Below are 14,561 nucleotides of genomic sequence, written 5' to 3' on the forward strand. Positions count from 1 at the left end.
TTTTGGCAGTGCTGGGTCTTGGTTGCAGCATGCAGGATCTTTAGTTGCAGCATGAGAACTATTAGATGTGGCATGTGGGACCTAGTTTCCTAAACAGGGATCGAACCCGTGCCCTCTACTTTGGTACAGTGTGGCGTTTTAGCCACTGGACCACCAGGGGAGTCCCTAATATAGTGTTTTTATTACTTTAGAAATATCTGCTGAATGAATGAAGTCAAATTTAATAGTTAGGAATATTTCTACCCCTGCCCTCACAAACACCTTGTTTTCAAAAGGACCTAACCACTAATTAATTTTTTAATGTGCTATACAAACAATATGTTTAAATAAACTTTAATTTTAGAACTGTGTTAGGTTTGCAGGATTATTAGGAAAATAGTACAGAGTTCCCATATACCTCATGTCCAGATATTATTAACATCTTACATTAGTGTGATAACATTTGTCATAATTAGTGAACCAATACTGATACATTATTATTAACTGAAGTCCATGCTTTATTCAGATTTATTTGGGCTTATTTTTCCTAATGACCTTTCTCTGTTCCAGCTGTCGTGTCTCCTTAGGCTCCTCATGGCTGTGTCAGTTTCTTAGCCTTTCCTTGTTTTTGATAACCTTGACAGTTTTGAGAATCACTGGTTAGATATTTTATAGAAAATCCCTCAGCTGGGATTTGTCTGATGTTTTCATCATGGTTAGACTGGGGTTATGAATTTTGGGGAGGAAGACCTTAGAGGTAGAGTGCCATTCTCATCACATCATATGAATGCTACACTCTATCACACTTATCACACTGATTGATGTTAACCTTGACGACCTGCCTTGAAATGGTGTTTATCAGGGTTTGTCACTGTGAAGTTTCTCTTTTTTCCTCCTGTGTCATACTGTACTCATTGGAAGAAATTCACTGCGCACAGTCCACACCGAAGAGCAAAGTTGGCTATTCTAGGCTTTTTGTCTTTCCACATAAAATTTAGAATCAGTTTGTCAACATCTACAAAATAGCTAGCTGGGATATTGACTGGGACTGCATTGAATGTATAGATCAAGTTGGGAAAACTGACATCTTAACAATATTGAGTCTTCCAATCTATGAGTATAGAATATGTTTTCATTTATTTATATCTTTGATTTTCTTCTTCTGTGTTTTATATTACCTGGATATAAGTCTCATACATATTTTGTTAGATTTTTACCTAAGCATTTAATTTGGGGAGTCTTATTATAAATGGTTTGGTATTTAATATCAAAGTCCAATTTTTCCTTTCTGGTATATAGGAAAGCAGTTAGCTTTTATATATTACCACTGTAGCCTGCAGCCCTGCTCTAATTGCTTATTAGTTCCAGGAACTTTTAAAAATTCTTTGGAATTTCCTACATAGACAGACAGTCATATCATCTGCAAATAAAATGTATACCTTTATTTCCATTTCTTACCTTATTACATTAGTTAGGACTTCTAATACAGTGTTTAATAGAAGTGTTAAGAGAGGCTGTCCTTGCCTTGTTCTCAATTTTATGGGTAAATTGTTCATTTTCTCACTATTAAGTACAATGTTGTTGTGTTAGTCACTCAGTCATGTCCAACTCTTTGCGACCCCATGGATGGTAGCCCACCAGGCTCCTCAGTTCATGGGATTCTCCAGGCAAGAATACTGGAGTGGGTTACCATTCCCTTCTTCAAAGTATAATGTTACCTGTAAGTATTTTGTAGATGTTCTTTATCAGATTGAAGGTGTTTCCCCCTATTCCTAGTTTGCTGAAGGTTTTTATCATGAAGGTGTGGTATAAATATTTCTACAAAAATAAAAGAAAAATCCTACCTCCTTAGTAAATCAATTTGTTTTTCCTACCTTCAAGTTTTATTGATTTATAATAAATAAAATATACTCATATAACAGGGAAGAGATTATACGTTGTATAATTATGTAAACATGGGTAGATGCAGGCAGACAGTTTCCCCAGGCATACATAATATTATATTTGGTGATTACAATGTGAATTTAATTTTGTCTCTTACTTTTTCCACTTAAAGTTATAGCATAGGCTATTTTAAGTGTTCCTTTACAGATTTCAAAATCGCATTTTTAAGTGTCTCCAAATTCAATCTCTATAATTCATTCATTAATTCATTTCAAATCATTTATTAAGCATCCACTATATGTCAGGTTGGGAAGATATACACTTCCTGGAGTAGGAAATGGCAACCTACTTCAGTATTCTGGAAAATTCCATCGTCAGAGGAGCCTGGCAGGCTACAGTCCATGGGGTTGCAAAGAGTCAGATACACCTGAGCGCGCAAGCGTGGGCAGGCGCACGCGCGCGCATACACACACACACACACACACACACACACACACACACACACATCAGAAATACAAAAAATAAGACACAAACTCTACTTTTGGGTACCTCACAGTCATAATAACAAATGTAGACTACTGTATATTCTAAGTTGCCTTGATGGCAATATGAGCAGAGAGTTTTGGCAGCTTGGAGGTTGAATGGGGGCATTTAACTCTGGAGAAGAAATACTTCTCTAAAGAAGTGACATTTGATGGGACTCTTGAATGACTGATAAGACTTTTCCAAATGGAGAAGCAGTAGTATTACAAAATTTTAAAGCTGTAAAAGAGTCTAGAATGTTTCAAAAACAATTTAATGACCCAGAAGCTTGAAGTTAATTGAGGAGAACAATAAATGAAGATAATAAGGTAGATTAGGATTGTACAGCATGCTGAGTTTTAGAATAAGAAATCTGGTTTCCCACATGGAATCAGTAGAAGCCAGTAAGCAGTGGGCTGACAGGATCTGCTTTGAATTTAGCAGGATACTTAAGAAGTGGTGTGGAAGATAAATTCTACATCATACTAAGATCATAATTTATTAAACCATTTGCCTATTGAGGGAGGGGCCATTTTAAGTGATTTCTAATTAATAGCTATTTTAGATAATATAAATATCTTCATTTGATTTTATATCATTTTACAACAAATTTTTATAAGATAAAAATATCTTATTCAACACTTTTTGAAATGAATTTGATGTATTTTGTTAGTTTGTTATGCATTATGTGAAATTTACTTCTTTTTTCATATGTACCTTTCTCAGTGTAATTCAGCATACATCTATTAAATATCTACTAAGTGCTGTTTATAGTTTTATAAGTGTGGGAAAGATCATAAATATAAGTCAAGGGGTTTACAATTGAATTGGGGAGATCAAGAATATATAAACTATAAGACATTATGGAGGTCTCTGAATCCTAAGCTGAAAAACATAAACTAAAAATGGAACATGGAGCAGCATCCAAAAGTTTTATTAGAGAAGAGATACAACCATACCCTAGAAGGAACACTTTGGTTGAAATGTGTAGGATAGGTTAGAAGAGACTTGAAAAGAGACTTGTGAAAACATTATTAGCAGCCAAGAAGAATGAGATCCTGAACTATGGGGCAAAGAAATGGGAGTGATCAATTCAGGATTCTGAAATTAAAAAGTTCTTCTCTAAAAACCAGAGGAAAATCATCTCTAATGTGGGCAAAGCCAATGAACACTCTCCTTTATGGCCATTTAATGCTCGGTAATACCCAACATCCAAATATCTTTTTGTTTATGGCAAAAAGGGAAGACTGTCTCTGCCCTTTGTTGTTTAGTCTCTAAGTCATGTGGACTCCTTTGCAACCCCTTGAAATATGGCCTGGCAAGCTCCTCTGTCTGTATGATTTCCCAGGCAAGAATGCTGGGAAGATTGCCATTTCCTTCTCCAGGGAATCTTCCAACCCAGGATTTGAACCTGTGTTTTCTGCATTGGCAGGCAGATTCTTTACCACTGAGCCACCAGAAAAGCCCTAAAAAGGAAGTGCATGGGTGCGTGCTCAGTCATGTTGGAATCTTTGTGATTCCATGGACTTTACCCACCAGGATCGTTTGTCCGTGGGATTGTCCCGGCAAGAGTACTGGAGTGGGTTGCCATCTCCTACTCCAAGAGATCTTTCCCACCCAGGGATCAAACCCACATCTCTTGCATTGGCAGGCAGATTCTTCCCACTGGGCCACCTGCAAAGGCCAAAAAGGGAAAAGGGGGTCCAAATTGGTTAAGGTAACTGTTCATAATGAAAACAATTTTTTAAAAAGTTGAAAAGTCATTGTTTGTGATGTTTCAGTGAAGGCTAATATAGATACTGTGCTATTTTATGTGATCAGTACAACACTCCTGTGTGTGTGTGCTAAGTCACTTCAGTCCTGTTCAACCCTTTGCAACCGTATGGACTGTAGCCCACCATGCTGCTCTGTCCATGGGACTATTCAGCAAGAATACAGGTGTGGATTGCCATGCCCTCCTCCAGGGCATCTTCCCAACCCAGGGGTTGAACCTGTGTCTCTTGCATCTCCAGCATCGGCAGGCAGATTCTTTACCACTGAGCTACTTGGGAAACACTTGCAGATTTTGCTAAAAAGGCAGGTTTCAATTCAGTAGGTCGGGGTGGGGCCTGAGATTCGGCATTTCTAACAGTCTCCCAAGAGATACCTCTGCCTGCTAGTTCACAGATCATACTTCAGGTGGCAAGGATCTAGAGCAGCAATTCTCAAATACAGTGTATTTTGTTGGGCATTAAATGGTTTTAAGACCAATGCCAGTGTGTGTGGGTGTGTATGTGCATGGGTGGGGGGTGGTCCCCAGACACCAACAAACAATGTTCAGATATTAGCAAGATGTCCAAGAATTAAACTCAATTCTATTTACTCAGAGGTAGTTTCAGATTCCACAAATTGAGAGGTTGGTCCTACAAGACTGACCCTACAAGACAAGAGGTCAGTCCTACTGCAGATACCAAGTCATAAACTCGGGTTATTACCAGTGCTTCTGACCAACTGGCTACAGTTTGGAGATTCCAGTGACGCCCCCCCACCTTGGACTTTGGACTTCAGATGCCAGTTGTTACCAGGTTGTTACCTAAACTTCTGACCAACTGGCTATAAATCAGAAATTCCCATGACCCTTTCCTTGGGTTTACTTAATTTGCTAGAACAGCTCACAGAACACAGAAATCCCCCGCACTGGATTACCAGTTTCTTATAAAAGTATGTAGCTTGGGAACAGCCAAAGGGAGAGATGCACAGGGCAAGGACACTGAGCTTCCATGCCCTCTCTAGGCACGCTGCTCTCCTGATCTTTTCAGGTTCACCAACCTGGAAGCTCCCTAAATCCTACTCTTTTGGGTTTCTGTGGCGGCTTCATGACATAGGAATGATTGATGAAATCACTGGGCATTGACTACTGACTGATTCAACGTCCAGTCCCTCTCCCCTCCCCAGAAGTCAGAAGGGGGCAACTGAAAGTTACAACCCTCGAATCACGGTTTGCTCCATTGGTAAGCAGGCCCACCATTAGCTGCTTTCTAAGAGTCACCATACTAACACAACAAAAGACTTTAATCACTCTCAACACCTGGGAAATTACAAGAGTTCTGGGAGCTCTGAGCTAGGAACTGTGTAGAAAGACCAAATATACATGAGGAATATATTTTGACCATCTAGATGACCAAATAAATATTTCTTATAAATCACAATATCACAGACATTTAATTTATTTCATTTTTATATTAAAAATAATACTATCAACATACATTAACATAAATTTTTGTCTACAATACTGAATCTTTCTTCAAATGGCTAAGTGTCAAGCGTTTATATTCTTGCCACATGACTCTCCAGAAAACAGTGTACTGAGATTTCGTTTTTGCTAACACTGAGTAGTTGTCTTTTAAATTAGTGAAAATAAGGTAAAACAGGAACACATAGTGGACAGAATTATAAACTAGTACAGTGTTTCCTGGAGAACAGTGTTGCAAGTACATGAAAAACCTTGAAACTAGTACTCAGGTGGGCAGTTCTCACTTGGAGTCTCTTGTCATTTTAATCAGGTGACAACTAAGACTGGACACATACTATGACCTCTTTGTTCCCATGTTTAGAACATCAGCTGGGATAACTAGGACTTCTGGGGGCTGGCTGCACATCTCTCCCTCATAAACATGCTCTTCATGTGGCTAGCTCGGGCTTCCTCACAGGATGATGGTCTCAGGGTAGTTGGACTTGTTACACAGCTGCTGACTTCTACTAGAGGAAGCTTTCTAAGAAACCCAGGTGGAAGCAGCAAGACTACTTACCCACTTAGTCTTGGAATCCATTCAGTATCATTCCAACTGCATACTGTTGGTCAAAAGCAAGTCATAAAGACAACTCAGATTCAAGGGGGAGAGACAGCATGAGGGTGCAAATCCTGGGAGATATAAAGGGATATGTGTGTGTAACTTTTTTTTAATTGGTGTTTCAGATAACTTTTCAAATGTTAATTGGCTGTTTATAAACCATGACCTTAATTCTCAAGCTGCTATGAATGCTTTTCATTTACTACAGGAAGAACCTGAAGAAGGAAGGGCAAGTATTTATAAGTCAGTGATCATCAACACTTCGAAGGAGATGATGTGCTTCAGTGACTATCCCATCCCAGATCACTATCCTAACTTCATGCACAACTCCCAGGTCTTGGAGTATTTCAGGATGTATGCCAAAGAATTTGATCTTCTAAAGTACATTCAATTTAAGGTAGGGAATTTTGTGGGTATCTCCGTGTTTGAAGTTGTTTGCAAAGTAAATGAATAACGTGTTCATTTGGCAGTACTTATGTGCAGCTTTATTTGATGTGCTCGTGTATTTATCCAATAGACTCCACACTGTGTCTTCTCTCTGACTGAAAAATAACTGTGGGAAAGTCCCTCTTCTATGTATTTTGACCACAGATCCAGGTACAACCTTCATTTCATTGCCATCATTCTGTATCATTTGATTACAATAAACAAATGAGAACTGACAGGTATGGGCACGTTGAAAGCTTCTGGTGCCACAACTTGTTCCACAACTTGCTACTTAGCCTTTTATGCTTTCTGAAGGGCTTTCCAATGCATTTTTTATGTGACCACGACAACCCCATGAATTAGTTATTGAACAGTTATGAGAAAGCAAATAAGTTAACTCTGGTGTAGAAGAAAGAACACTGAATTGGGAAAAAAAATCTTAAGTTCTAGTCTTTGTTCTGCTGCTAATCTACTTGTGACTTCAGGCAAGTAAGTTCCTCAACTTTGATATGTCTTAGTTTTATTTGTAAAACAAGATGATTGTAGTATATCACCTCCTTGGTTCCTTCCTGCTGTAAAATCTTCCATGATAGTTCTATCATTTTAAGCCATGACCATAAAAGAACCAGTATTTCTGACAGCTGGCAAAAGGCCCAAATCTTCTACTTTCTGATCATTCTACTAAATCATTTCTTTTTCTATTTAACAACAAAATTAAAAATGGCAATATCCAGTGACAACTTCCAAAGTCAGTCATTTACAGCCTAGTGGTGCTTCTCTTCACTTGTTAAAAACACTTAGGTCTGTTACCACATTAAGCAGTGAAGAAACAAACACCAAAAAAAAAAAAAAAAAACCAACAAAAGAAAAAACAGTGATTTAACAGTCTAGTTAAAGAGACAGAAGAGTGAAAACTTCATTGGAAGCATAATTAATAAAAATACAGAGTGACAGGGTGATAAGTGCTCTGAGATACATTGCAGCTCAGAGGTGGGACACTTTACCCATCAGAGCTTGAATTATCAGGTACCCAGGACGTTTTCTTAGAGGAGGTAACACCAAACTAAAAGTTGAAGGGTGAGTATCTCCAAATGAAGAAAGCATAAAAGGATGATCCAGGCAGAAGCACCAGCCTGTGTAAAAGTAAGAACACAATAGAGAGGAACTATAAATAATATAGGATCACTTGGGTATATAAGAGTGGTATCTCTATAAGTCCATCAAGGCATTATGGTCATCCTAGAAGCACATAGGACATACTCTTAATGTTTCCTTAGACTAGGTAGACTAACCTGTATTTGTTTTTAAAGCTAAAAACTGTACCACTGATTATCCCATCTTGTATCTTCTTTCTTTCTAGTTACTTGTAAAATGGGCATTTATGGGAGTCAAAGAAGTACATTTACACAAAACATGAGCCACTGAGATGTTTTTCTACTCTATTAGGAAACGGAGCCTTATTAGCTCAGTCACATGTTTAAGATTAGACAGTGAGATCAGAACTTGAGATAAGAAGGCATCAGAGGATCTCAGGATGTCTGGGAGTATGGGGAGGAATAGGCATTTAGTGCACTGAGTGTCTTAGAGACACAAGAGAAGCCCAAATTTTATTCAGGTATCATATTGCCTTAGGGTATGGTCCAAGAAGGGCTTCCCAGGTGGCACAGTGGTAAAGAATCTACCTGCCAATGCAGGAGACACAGCAGACTTTGATCCCTGTGTCAAGAATATCCCGTGGAGGTGGAAATGGCAACCCACTCCAGTATTCTTGCCTGGAAAATCCCATGGACAGAGGAGCCTGGTGGGCTACAGTCCAGGAGGTCACAAAGAGTCAGACATGACTGAGTGACTGAGCATACACACACGCATGGCCTAATGAAACTAGGAATTTGCACTTTTCTAGGAGAGGACAGTGCAACGTTAATTTCCCAACTCGTTTGAATTAGGTTGCCTCATGAAAGTTTTCTCACTCTGACCAAGGTAGTGGTGGTTGTGATGGTTTAGTTGCTAAGTTGCGTCCTACTCTTGTGACCCCATGGACTGTAGCCTGCCAGGCTCCTCTGTCCATGGGATTTTCCCAGGAAAGAAGACTGGAGTTCGTTGCCATTTCCTTCTCCAGGGTATTCTTTCCCACCCAGGGATCGAACCCTGGTCTCCTGCATTGCAGGCCGAATCTTTACCAATTGAGGCATGGCCCAAGAAAAGTAGTCATTTGTACTCTTCTAGAAGGAGAGGACAGTGCAACATTAGTCTGCCAACTCTGTTTTATTTAGCTTGCCTCGTGAAAGTTTTCTCACTCTGACCGTAGCCCCAAACAGAAAAAGTTCTTATTTGTAGAGTATGAAAATCAAATATCCCTGCCTTAGCCCTCTTATGTGGTATCTGCCCTATGTGTAACCCCCTGCAAAGACAGACCTGTCAGGGAAGATGACCACTGCATAGGCTGTGGCTTCAGTCCCCTGTGGCAACCCCTTTTCTTCTTAGACCACTGTGTGCAGTGTGAAGAAGCAGCCTGATTTCCCCACTTCAGGCCAGTGGGAGGTGGTCACGGAATCTGAAGGGAAAAAGGAGACGCGTGTCTTCGATGCAGTTATGGTTTGCACTGGCCATCACACCTATGCTCACTTACCCTTGGAAAGCTTCCCTGGTAAGTAGCCTACTAAGCAGGAAGACCCTTGAACCATGCCTGTGACCTGGTCCCTAAAGAATGGTCTGAGTGATTCCTACCTTGGGATGAAATAAGGCTTATCCTAATTCTGCATATTCTCCTGAAAACTGTTGCGGTAACTTGTATTAATAATATTTGGGAGGTAGAGGTAACAGTAACATGGAGGACTAGAAGAACATTAGAAGGCTTTATATTTAGTTCACAATGATTATAGTTTTTCTAAGGATAAAAAGAGTTGATCTGCATTAGATTGAATGAGGGCTTTTAAAAAAATGTTATTGGTGTATAGTTGATTTAAATATTGTGTTTTGAGAATTTTCTGCTATATAGCAAAGTGAATCATATATCCACTCTTTTTTAGATTCTTTTGCCACACAGGTCATTACAGAGTATGGAAAAGAGTTCCCTGGGCTATACAGCAGGTCCTTGTTATTGCTATTTAGTTGTCAAGTTGTGTCAGACTCTTTTGCAACCCCATAGACTGTAGCCCACCAGGATCTTTTATCCATGGGATTTCTCAGGCAAGAATCCTGAAGTCAGTTGCCGCTTCCTTCTCCAAGGCATCTTCTCAACCAAGGAATTGAGCCCGTGTTTCCTGCACTGGCAGGTGAATTCTTTACCACTGAGCCACCAGAGATCCCTTATTAGTTATCTATTTTATATACAGTAGTGTGCATATGCCAGTCCCTGTGTCCCAGTTTATCCCTCCCCCACTTTTCCTTACTGGTAACCGTAAGTTTGTTTTCTATAACTCTCTGTTTTATAAATAAGTTCATCTGTGCAATTTTTTTAGACTCCACATATAAGAGATACCATATGATATTTGTCTTTCTGACTTACTTCACTCAGTTTGACAGCCTTTACGGGCATCCATGTTGCTGCAAATGATTATTTCATTCTTTTTCATGGCTGAGTAATATTTCATTGTATAAATGTACCACATCTCTTTATCCTGAATGAAGACTTTTTTTTTTAGCAATGGAGGAAACAAACAGAAATATTGAGTTTATAAGCGAGAAAACAAAGCTTAAAGAAAGGGTTAAATTACAGTCTTTGGCCTGGATTTTCATTTTGAGGGGAAAAAAATACTATGTATGTGCTCAGTTGCTTAGTTTTCAGCTCTTTGTGTTACCACTGGAGTGGGTTGCCATTTCCTCCTCCAGAGGATCTTCCCAACCTAGGGATTGAACCCAGGTCTTCCTGCATTGCACATGGATTCTATGTATACTCTAGAGTATATAAAAAACATATATACTACAATTGAAATGGAAGTAGGTATTTACAGAAGACGAAGAGAGGGTGGGGTGGGCAAAACAGGCAAAGGGGATTAAGAAATACAAACTACTAATTATAAAATAAGTCACAAGGAATATAATATACAGCACAAAGAATGTAGTCAAAATACTATAATATTGTTAGAGAAAGAAATGGCAACCCACTCCAGTGTTGTTGCCCAGAGAATCCCATGGACAGAGGACCCTGGTAGGCTGCAGTCCGGAGGGTCACAAGGAGTCTGACACAACTGAGCATCTAAGCGACTATAATATTGTAATAAGTTTGAATGTTGCATAATCTATAAAATATCAAGTTACTGTGTTGTACATCTGGAACTGATATAAGTCAACTACAAAAAAAAAGAAGAAAACGAAAAGCCAAAGAGAATGGAGGTTTTCTGAAGTAGTTTGGATTTGTGAGTCCACAAGTCCAAAATACAAACAGATCCTGAGTTAAGCAGACTACTTATGATAAGGAAATCACAAGGTTTGACTCTGGGGCTATGGGAAAAGAAACATGCAAAAATATTCAAAAAGGTGACAGTGCACTTGAATAAAAGGAGAACACATGGAGAATATATGCATAAACTCTACACACTGCAAAAACAATTGAATGATTTAACAAGTAAATCAGATAAACCATTACCCAGTAATTATTTTTCCTTCTCTTGTAGGAATTGAGAAGTTCAAAGGACAATACTTCCATAGTCGAGATTATAAGGATCCAGAGAGTTTCACTGGAAAGAGAGTCATTGTAATTGGCATTGGGAATTCTGGAGGGGACCTGGCAGTGGAAATTAGCCACAGGGCCAAACAGGTTTGCATTAGTAAAATTATTTACTTTGCTTCACCAAGGAAGCTGCAGGTGGACCCAACAGAGTATATATACCTGCACACAGCCCATCTGTGCCAATGGCAAATGTAGGGATTGGTTGTGTTGCCTCAGTTGGCAACATCATGATTGATGATGTGACTGAGCCAGGTTACAAGTTACGATTTCCATCATTCATCTGGCCTCCCTCTAAGGAATTCAGACATGACCAAGGACTGTGCCCATAATCTCACTCAGCTGTTTCTTCGGAGTGTGCCTCTGGCTTTGTAAGACCAAGTGATTGCTGGGAGAGCTTGTGGGAATGCGGCATCCACAGTGTGGACCACCTGTTGGCTAGCATAAGTGCTAAGCTCTTATTTTGAAGGAAAGTGTACTGGGTCATTGAAAACTTTTCACTCATAGGCTGGTAGGGGAATTTCCCCCTTTGCTCTTCTTCACTCCCCAAATGAAAAAAAAAAAAGCAGTCTAATCCTCTAAAGACAACATGGACATCAGTATGAAAAGCATCCATATGATAGCACATGCAAGCAGCTCTCCCCAGCTTCTGTGTACAATTAGTTAACATAGAATAACATCCACTGTAAAGCCATTTCTATGTCCTTGATGGTTTTGTTTTTTTTTTTGTATCATAGATTTTGAACTGGGAAGAAAGTATCTTCATTATAAATTCCTAGAAAAAGACATCATTGTCTTTATGGAATCATAAAGATTCATGTCTTTATGGAATCATAACTTTTTTGGCATAGTTATATGCCTGGTTGTTCTTCAGTAACTTTAATTAAACATACATTTTATTTATTTATTTTTTAAACATACATTTTAAATTATTTTTATTTATTTATTTAAAAAAGATAAGCTTTTTAAGTTTTTTTTAATTAAAAAATTTTTTTTCCTTTTTTTAAAAAATGTATTTGTTTTTTTATTTTAGTTTACAATATTGTATTGGTTTTGCCATACATTGACTTGAATCCTCCATGGGTGTGCATGTGTTCAATAGAAGTTTAATGCCACAACTTTGTTAAATGACCTTTACCTAGAAACTCCATTCAATAACACTTCTCAAGTTTATCCCCATCTATCACCACAAAATTGATTTTATATGTTACTCCATGAATTAGTTCAATAAGCATTTATTAGGAAACAGGTATATAAATAATAAAGGGTAAAAATGTATGTGGGTGTTGTGATAAAAGAATGTTCAAAGTATATGGAAGGGACCCAAGGCATGAGCTTTCTTTAATACCATTGGCTTGTTAAATTGTCAGCTATAGAGAAGCTTGGCCTTACAAGCACTGAAGAACCATAAATTGCCAAAGAACAAGGTAGCAAGAGTGGGTGGAGGTAAGGTGGTTATGTTTCTGATAAAGGTTTGTGACATATGTATTACTGTCACTATTTTATACATAGAGAACATTTTACTATTTTTTTAAATGGAGGATAATTGCTTTATAATGTATTGGTTGAGAACTTTTAAACTGAAGCTCTGAGCATTTACGTTACTTATAACATGTACTTTAAAAGTTATATAGACTGCACACAAAATCATTTGATTCCTAAGACCATGCATGCTCCTTCAACTGTGACACATAAACGTGCTTAATTATGATCGTGCTTAAGGTCACCATTGGTGAGAATACACGTATGAAGTATATGATCATCCCTCTGTAGACAGGTCACCTTTTAACAGGAGGACTTAAACAAAAGACCATAAAACAAGCACTTCCCTGGCAGTACAGTGGTTAAGACTCCACTGCAGAGGGTATGGGTTCAGTCCCTGGTTGGGGAACTAAGATCCCACTTGCTGCATGGCATGGCCAAAAAAAAAAAAAAAAAAACCAAGAAAAGCCCCCAAACAATGTACTTAAATAGCTTATAACCCTGGGAACTATCTCTAGAGAGTGTTATAACATAGACAAAGTGATGCTTTTGCCAAGTAGCTGAATACCAAACTTCTATTAGCTCTGAATGTGGACTTGAGCCAGCAGATGACACAGAAAGAGTGACCAGCTCCCTGTTGTTCTACTTGCAATTTTCAGTTTTTCCCTTAAATAACTGAAACATTTCTTAAGCACAAGCTTTGGCGTAGGTAAGACTTAGGTTAGAAATTCAGCTCTACCACTTAGTAGCTATATGAGTTCAGGCAAATTATTCATCTTCTCCATGTTTCTCATCCATCAAATGGACATAACATTACCTACCTCAAGAGGTATTTATTTATTGATCAAATAAAACTACAGATAAAGAACCTAGTACAGTGACTAACGGGTTATAATTCTCAATGAATGGAAGTGGTGATGATGATATGCTGGGAGCTAAAATATGTATCTGCTATACCTTCCACCTTGGAGAAAATACATTCGGAAAGACAAAAATCAGAATATACAATGTTAAATATCAGTATAATTGATGTTTTTTGTAATAATGCAAACAACGTCAAAGGCCAAGAAAAGATTGAAGGTTTTAGATTAAATGACGTCCACTTGCTGTCAGCTTTACTGTTCCCTGATTTTAAATGAGATGGACAGGTGATAAGTGCTAGAGAAGTTCAGAAAATGGAGAGAAAATTATCAGCCAGAATGATCAGTGGTATCTTGTGGAGGAGGGAGACTTGATTCTGGATCTTAAAAAGGAGTAAGCTTTGGAGAAGTTAGGGAATAGGGGGCCTTTCAGGGAGGCATAATGACATTAAACAGAAATGCAGTGGTAGTTTACAGCAAGATATATTCTTGTCCAGTGAATATACCAATTTAATTGTAAGCTTAGTGTTTGAGAAGAAAATGGCAGGAAATTTAAATAAATAAAGAGATGGGCAGGGAATAAAAAGCTAGATTAATGAGTTTGAACTTCATCTTGAAAAAAATGGGCTCCCATTTCTTCAGAGAATGGCAAAAGCAAAAATTATTTTTTTCCCCATCCCTCAGGTTTTCCTCAGCACCAGAAGAGGGGCTTGGATCCTCAATCGTGTAGGGGACTATGGATATCCTTTTGATATAGTTTTCTCATCTCGATTTAATCTTTTGCTGAAGAAGATTGTTGGTGAATCAGCAGCAAATAGACATTTGGAAAAAAAGATTAACCAAAGGTTTAATCATGAAATATTTGGCCTGAAGCCTAAACACAGGTATGTTCCAAGGCTTGGAGTTGGC

General features: G+C 38.4%; 1 protein-coding gene across 4 annotated transcripts in view; it reads left to right on the forward strand.

Moving 5' to 3' along the window:
• The window catches only part of FMO5 (flavin containing dimethylaniline monoxygenase 5), a 39,102-nt gene that overhangs the window by 9,591 nt on the left and 14,950 nt on the right, over positions 1 to 14,561 (forward strand). For 3 of the 4 annotated variants that reach the window (XM_043878039.1, XM_043878042.1, XM_043878040.1), the window contains exons 3-6: positions 6,424 to 6,612; positions 9,126 to 9,288; positions 11,258 to 11,400; positions 14,337 to 14,536. In XM_043878039.1, the coding sequence (XP_043733974.1) occupies positions 6,424 to 6,612; positions 9,126 to 9,288; positions 11,258 to 11,400; positions 14,337 to 14,536 (695 nt within the window). Of the gene's footprint in view, positions 1 to 5,200; positions 5,376 to 6,423; positions 6,613 to 9,125; positions 9,289 to 11,257; positions 11,401 to 14,336; positions 14,537 to 14,561 lie in introns of those variants that run through there. The other variant, XM_043878041.1, reaches the window with a different exon arrangement.

The sequence above is a fragment of the Cervus elaphus genome, chromosome 20, assembly GCF_910594005.1.
Source record: "Cervus elaphus chromosome 20, mCerEla1.1, whole genome shotgun sequence".
Lineage (NCBI taxonomy): Eukaryota > Metazoa > Chordata > Mammalia > Artiodactyla > Cervidae > Cervus > Cervus elaphus.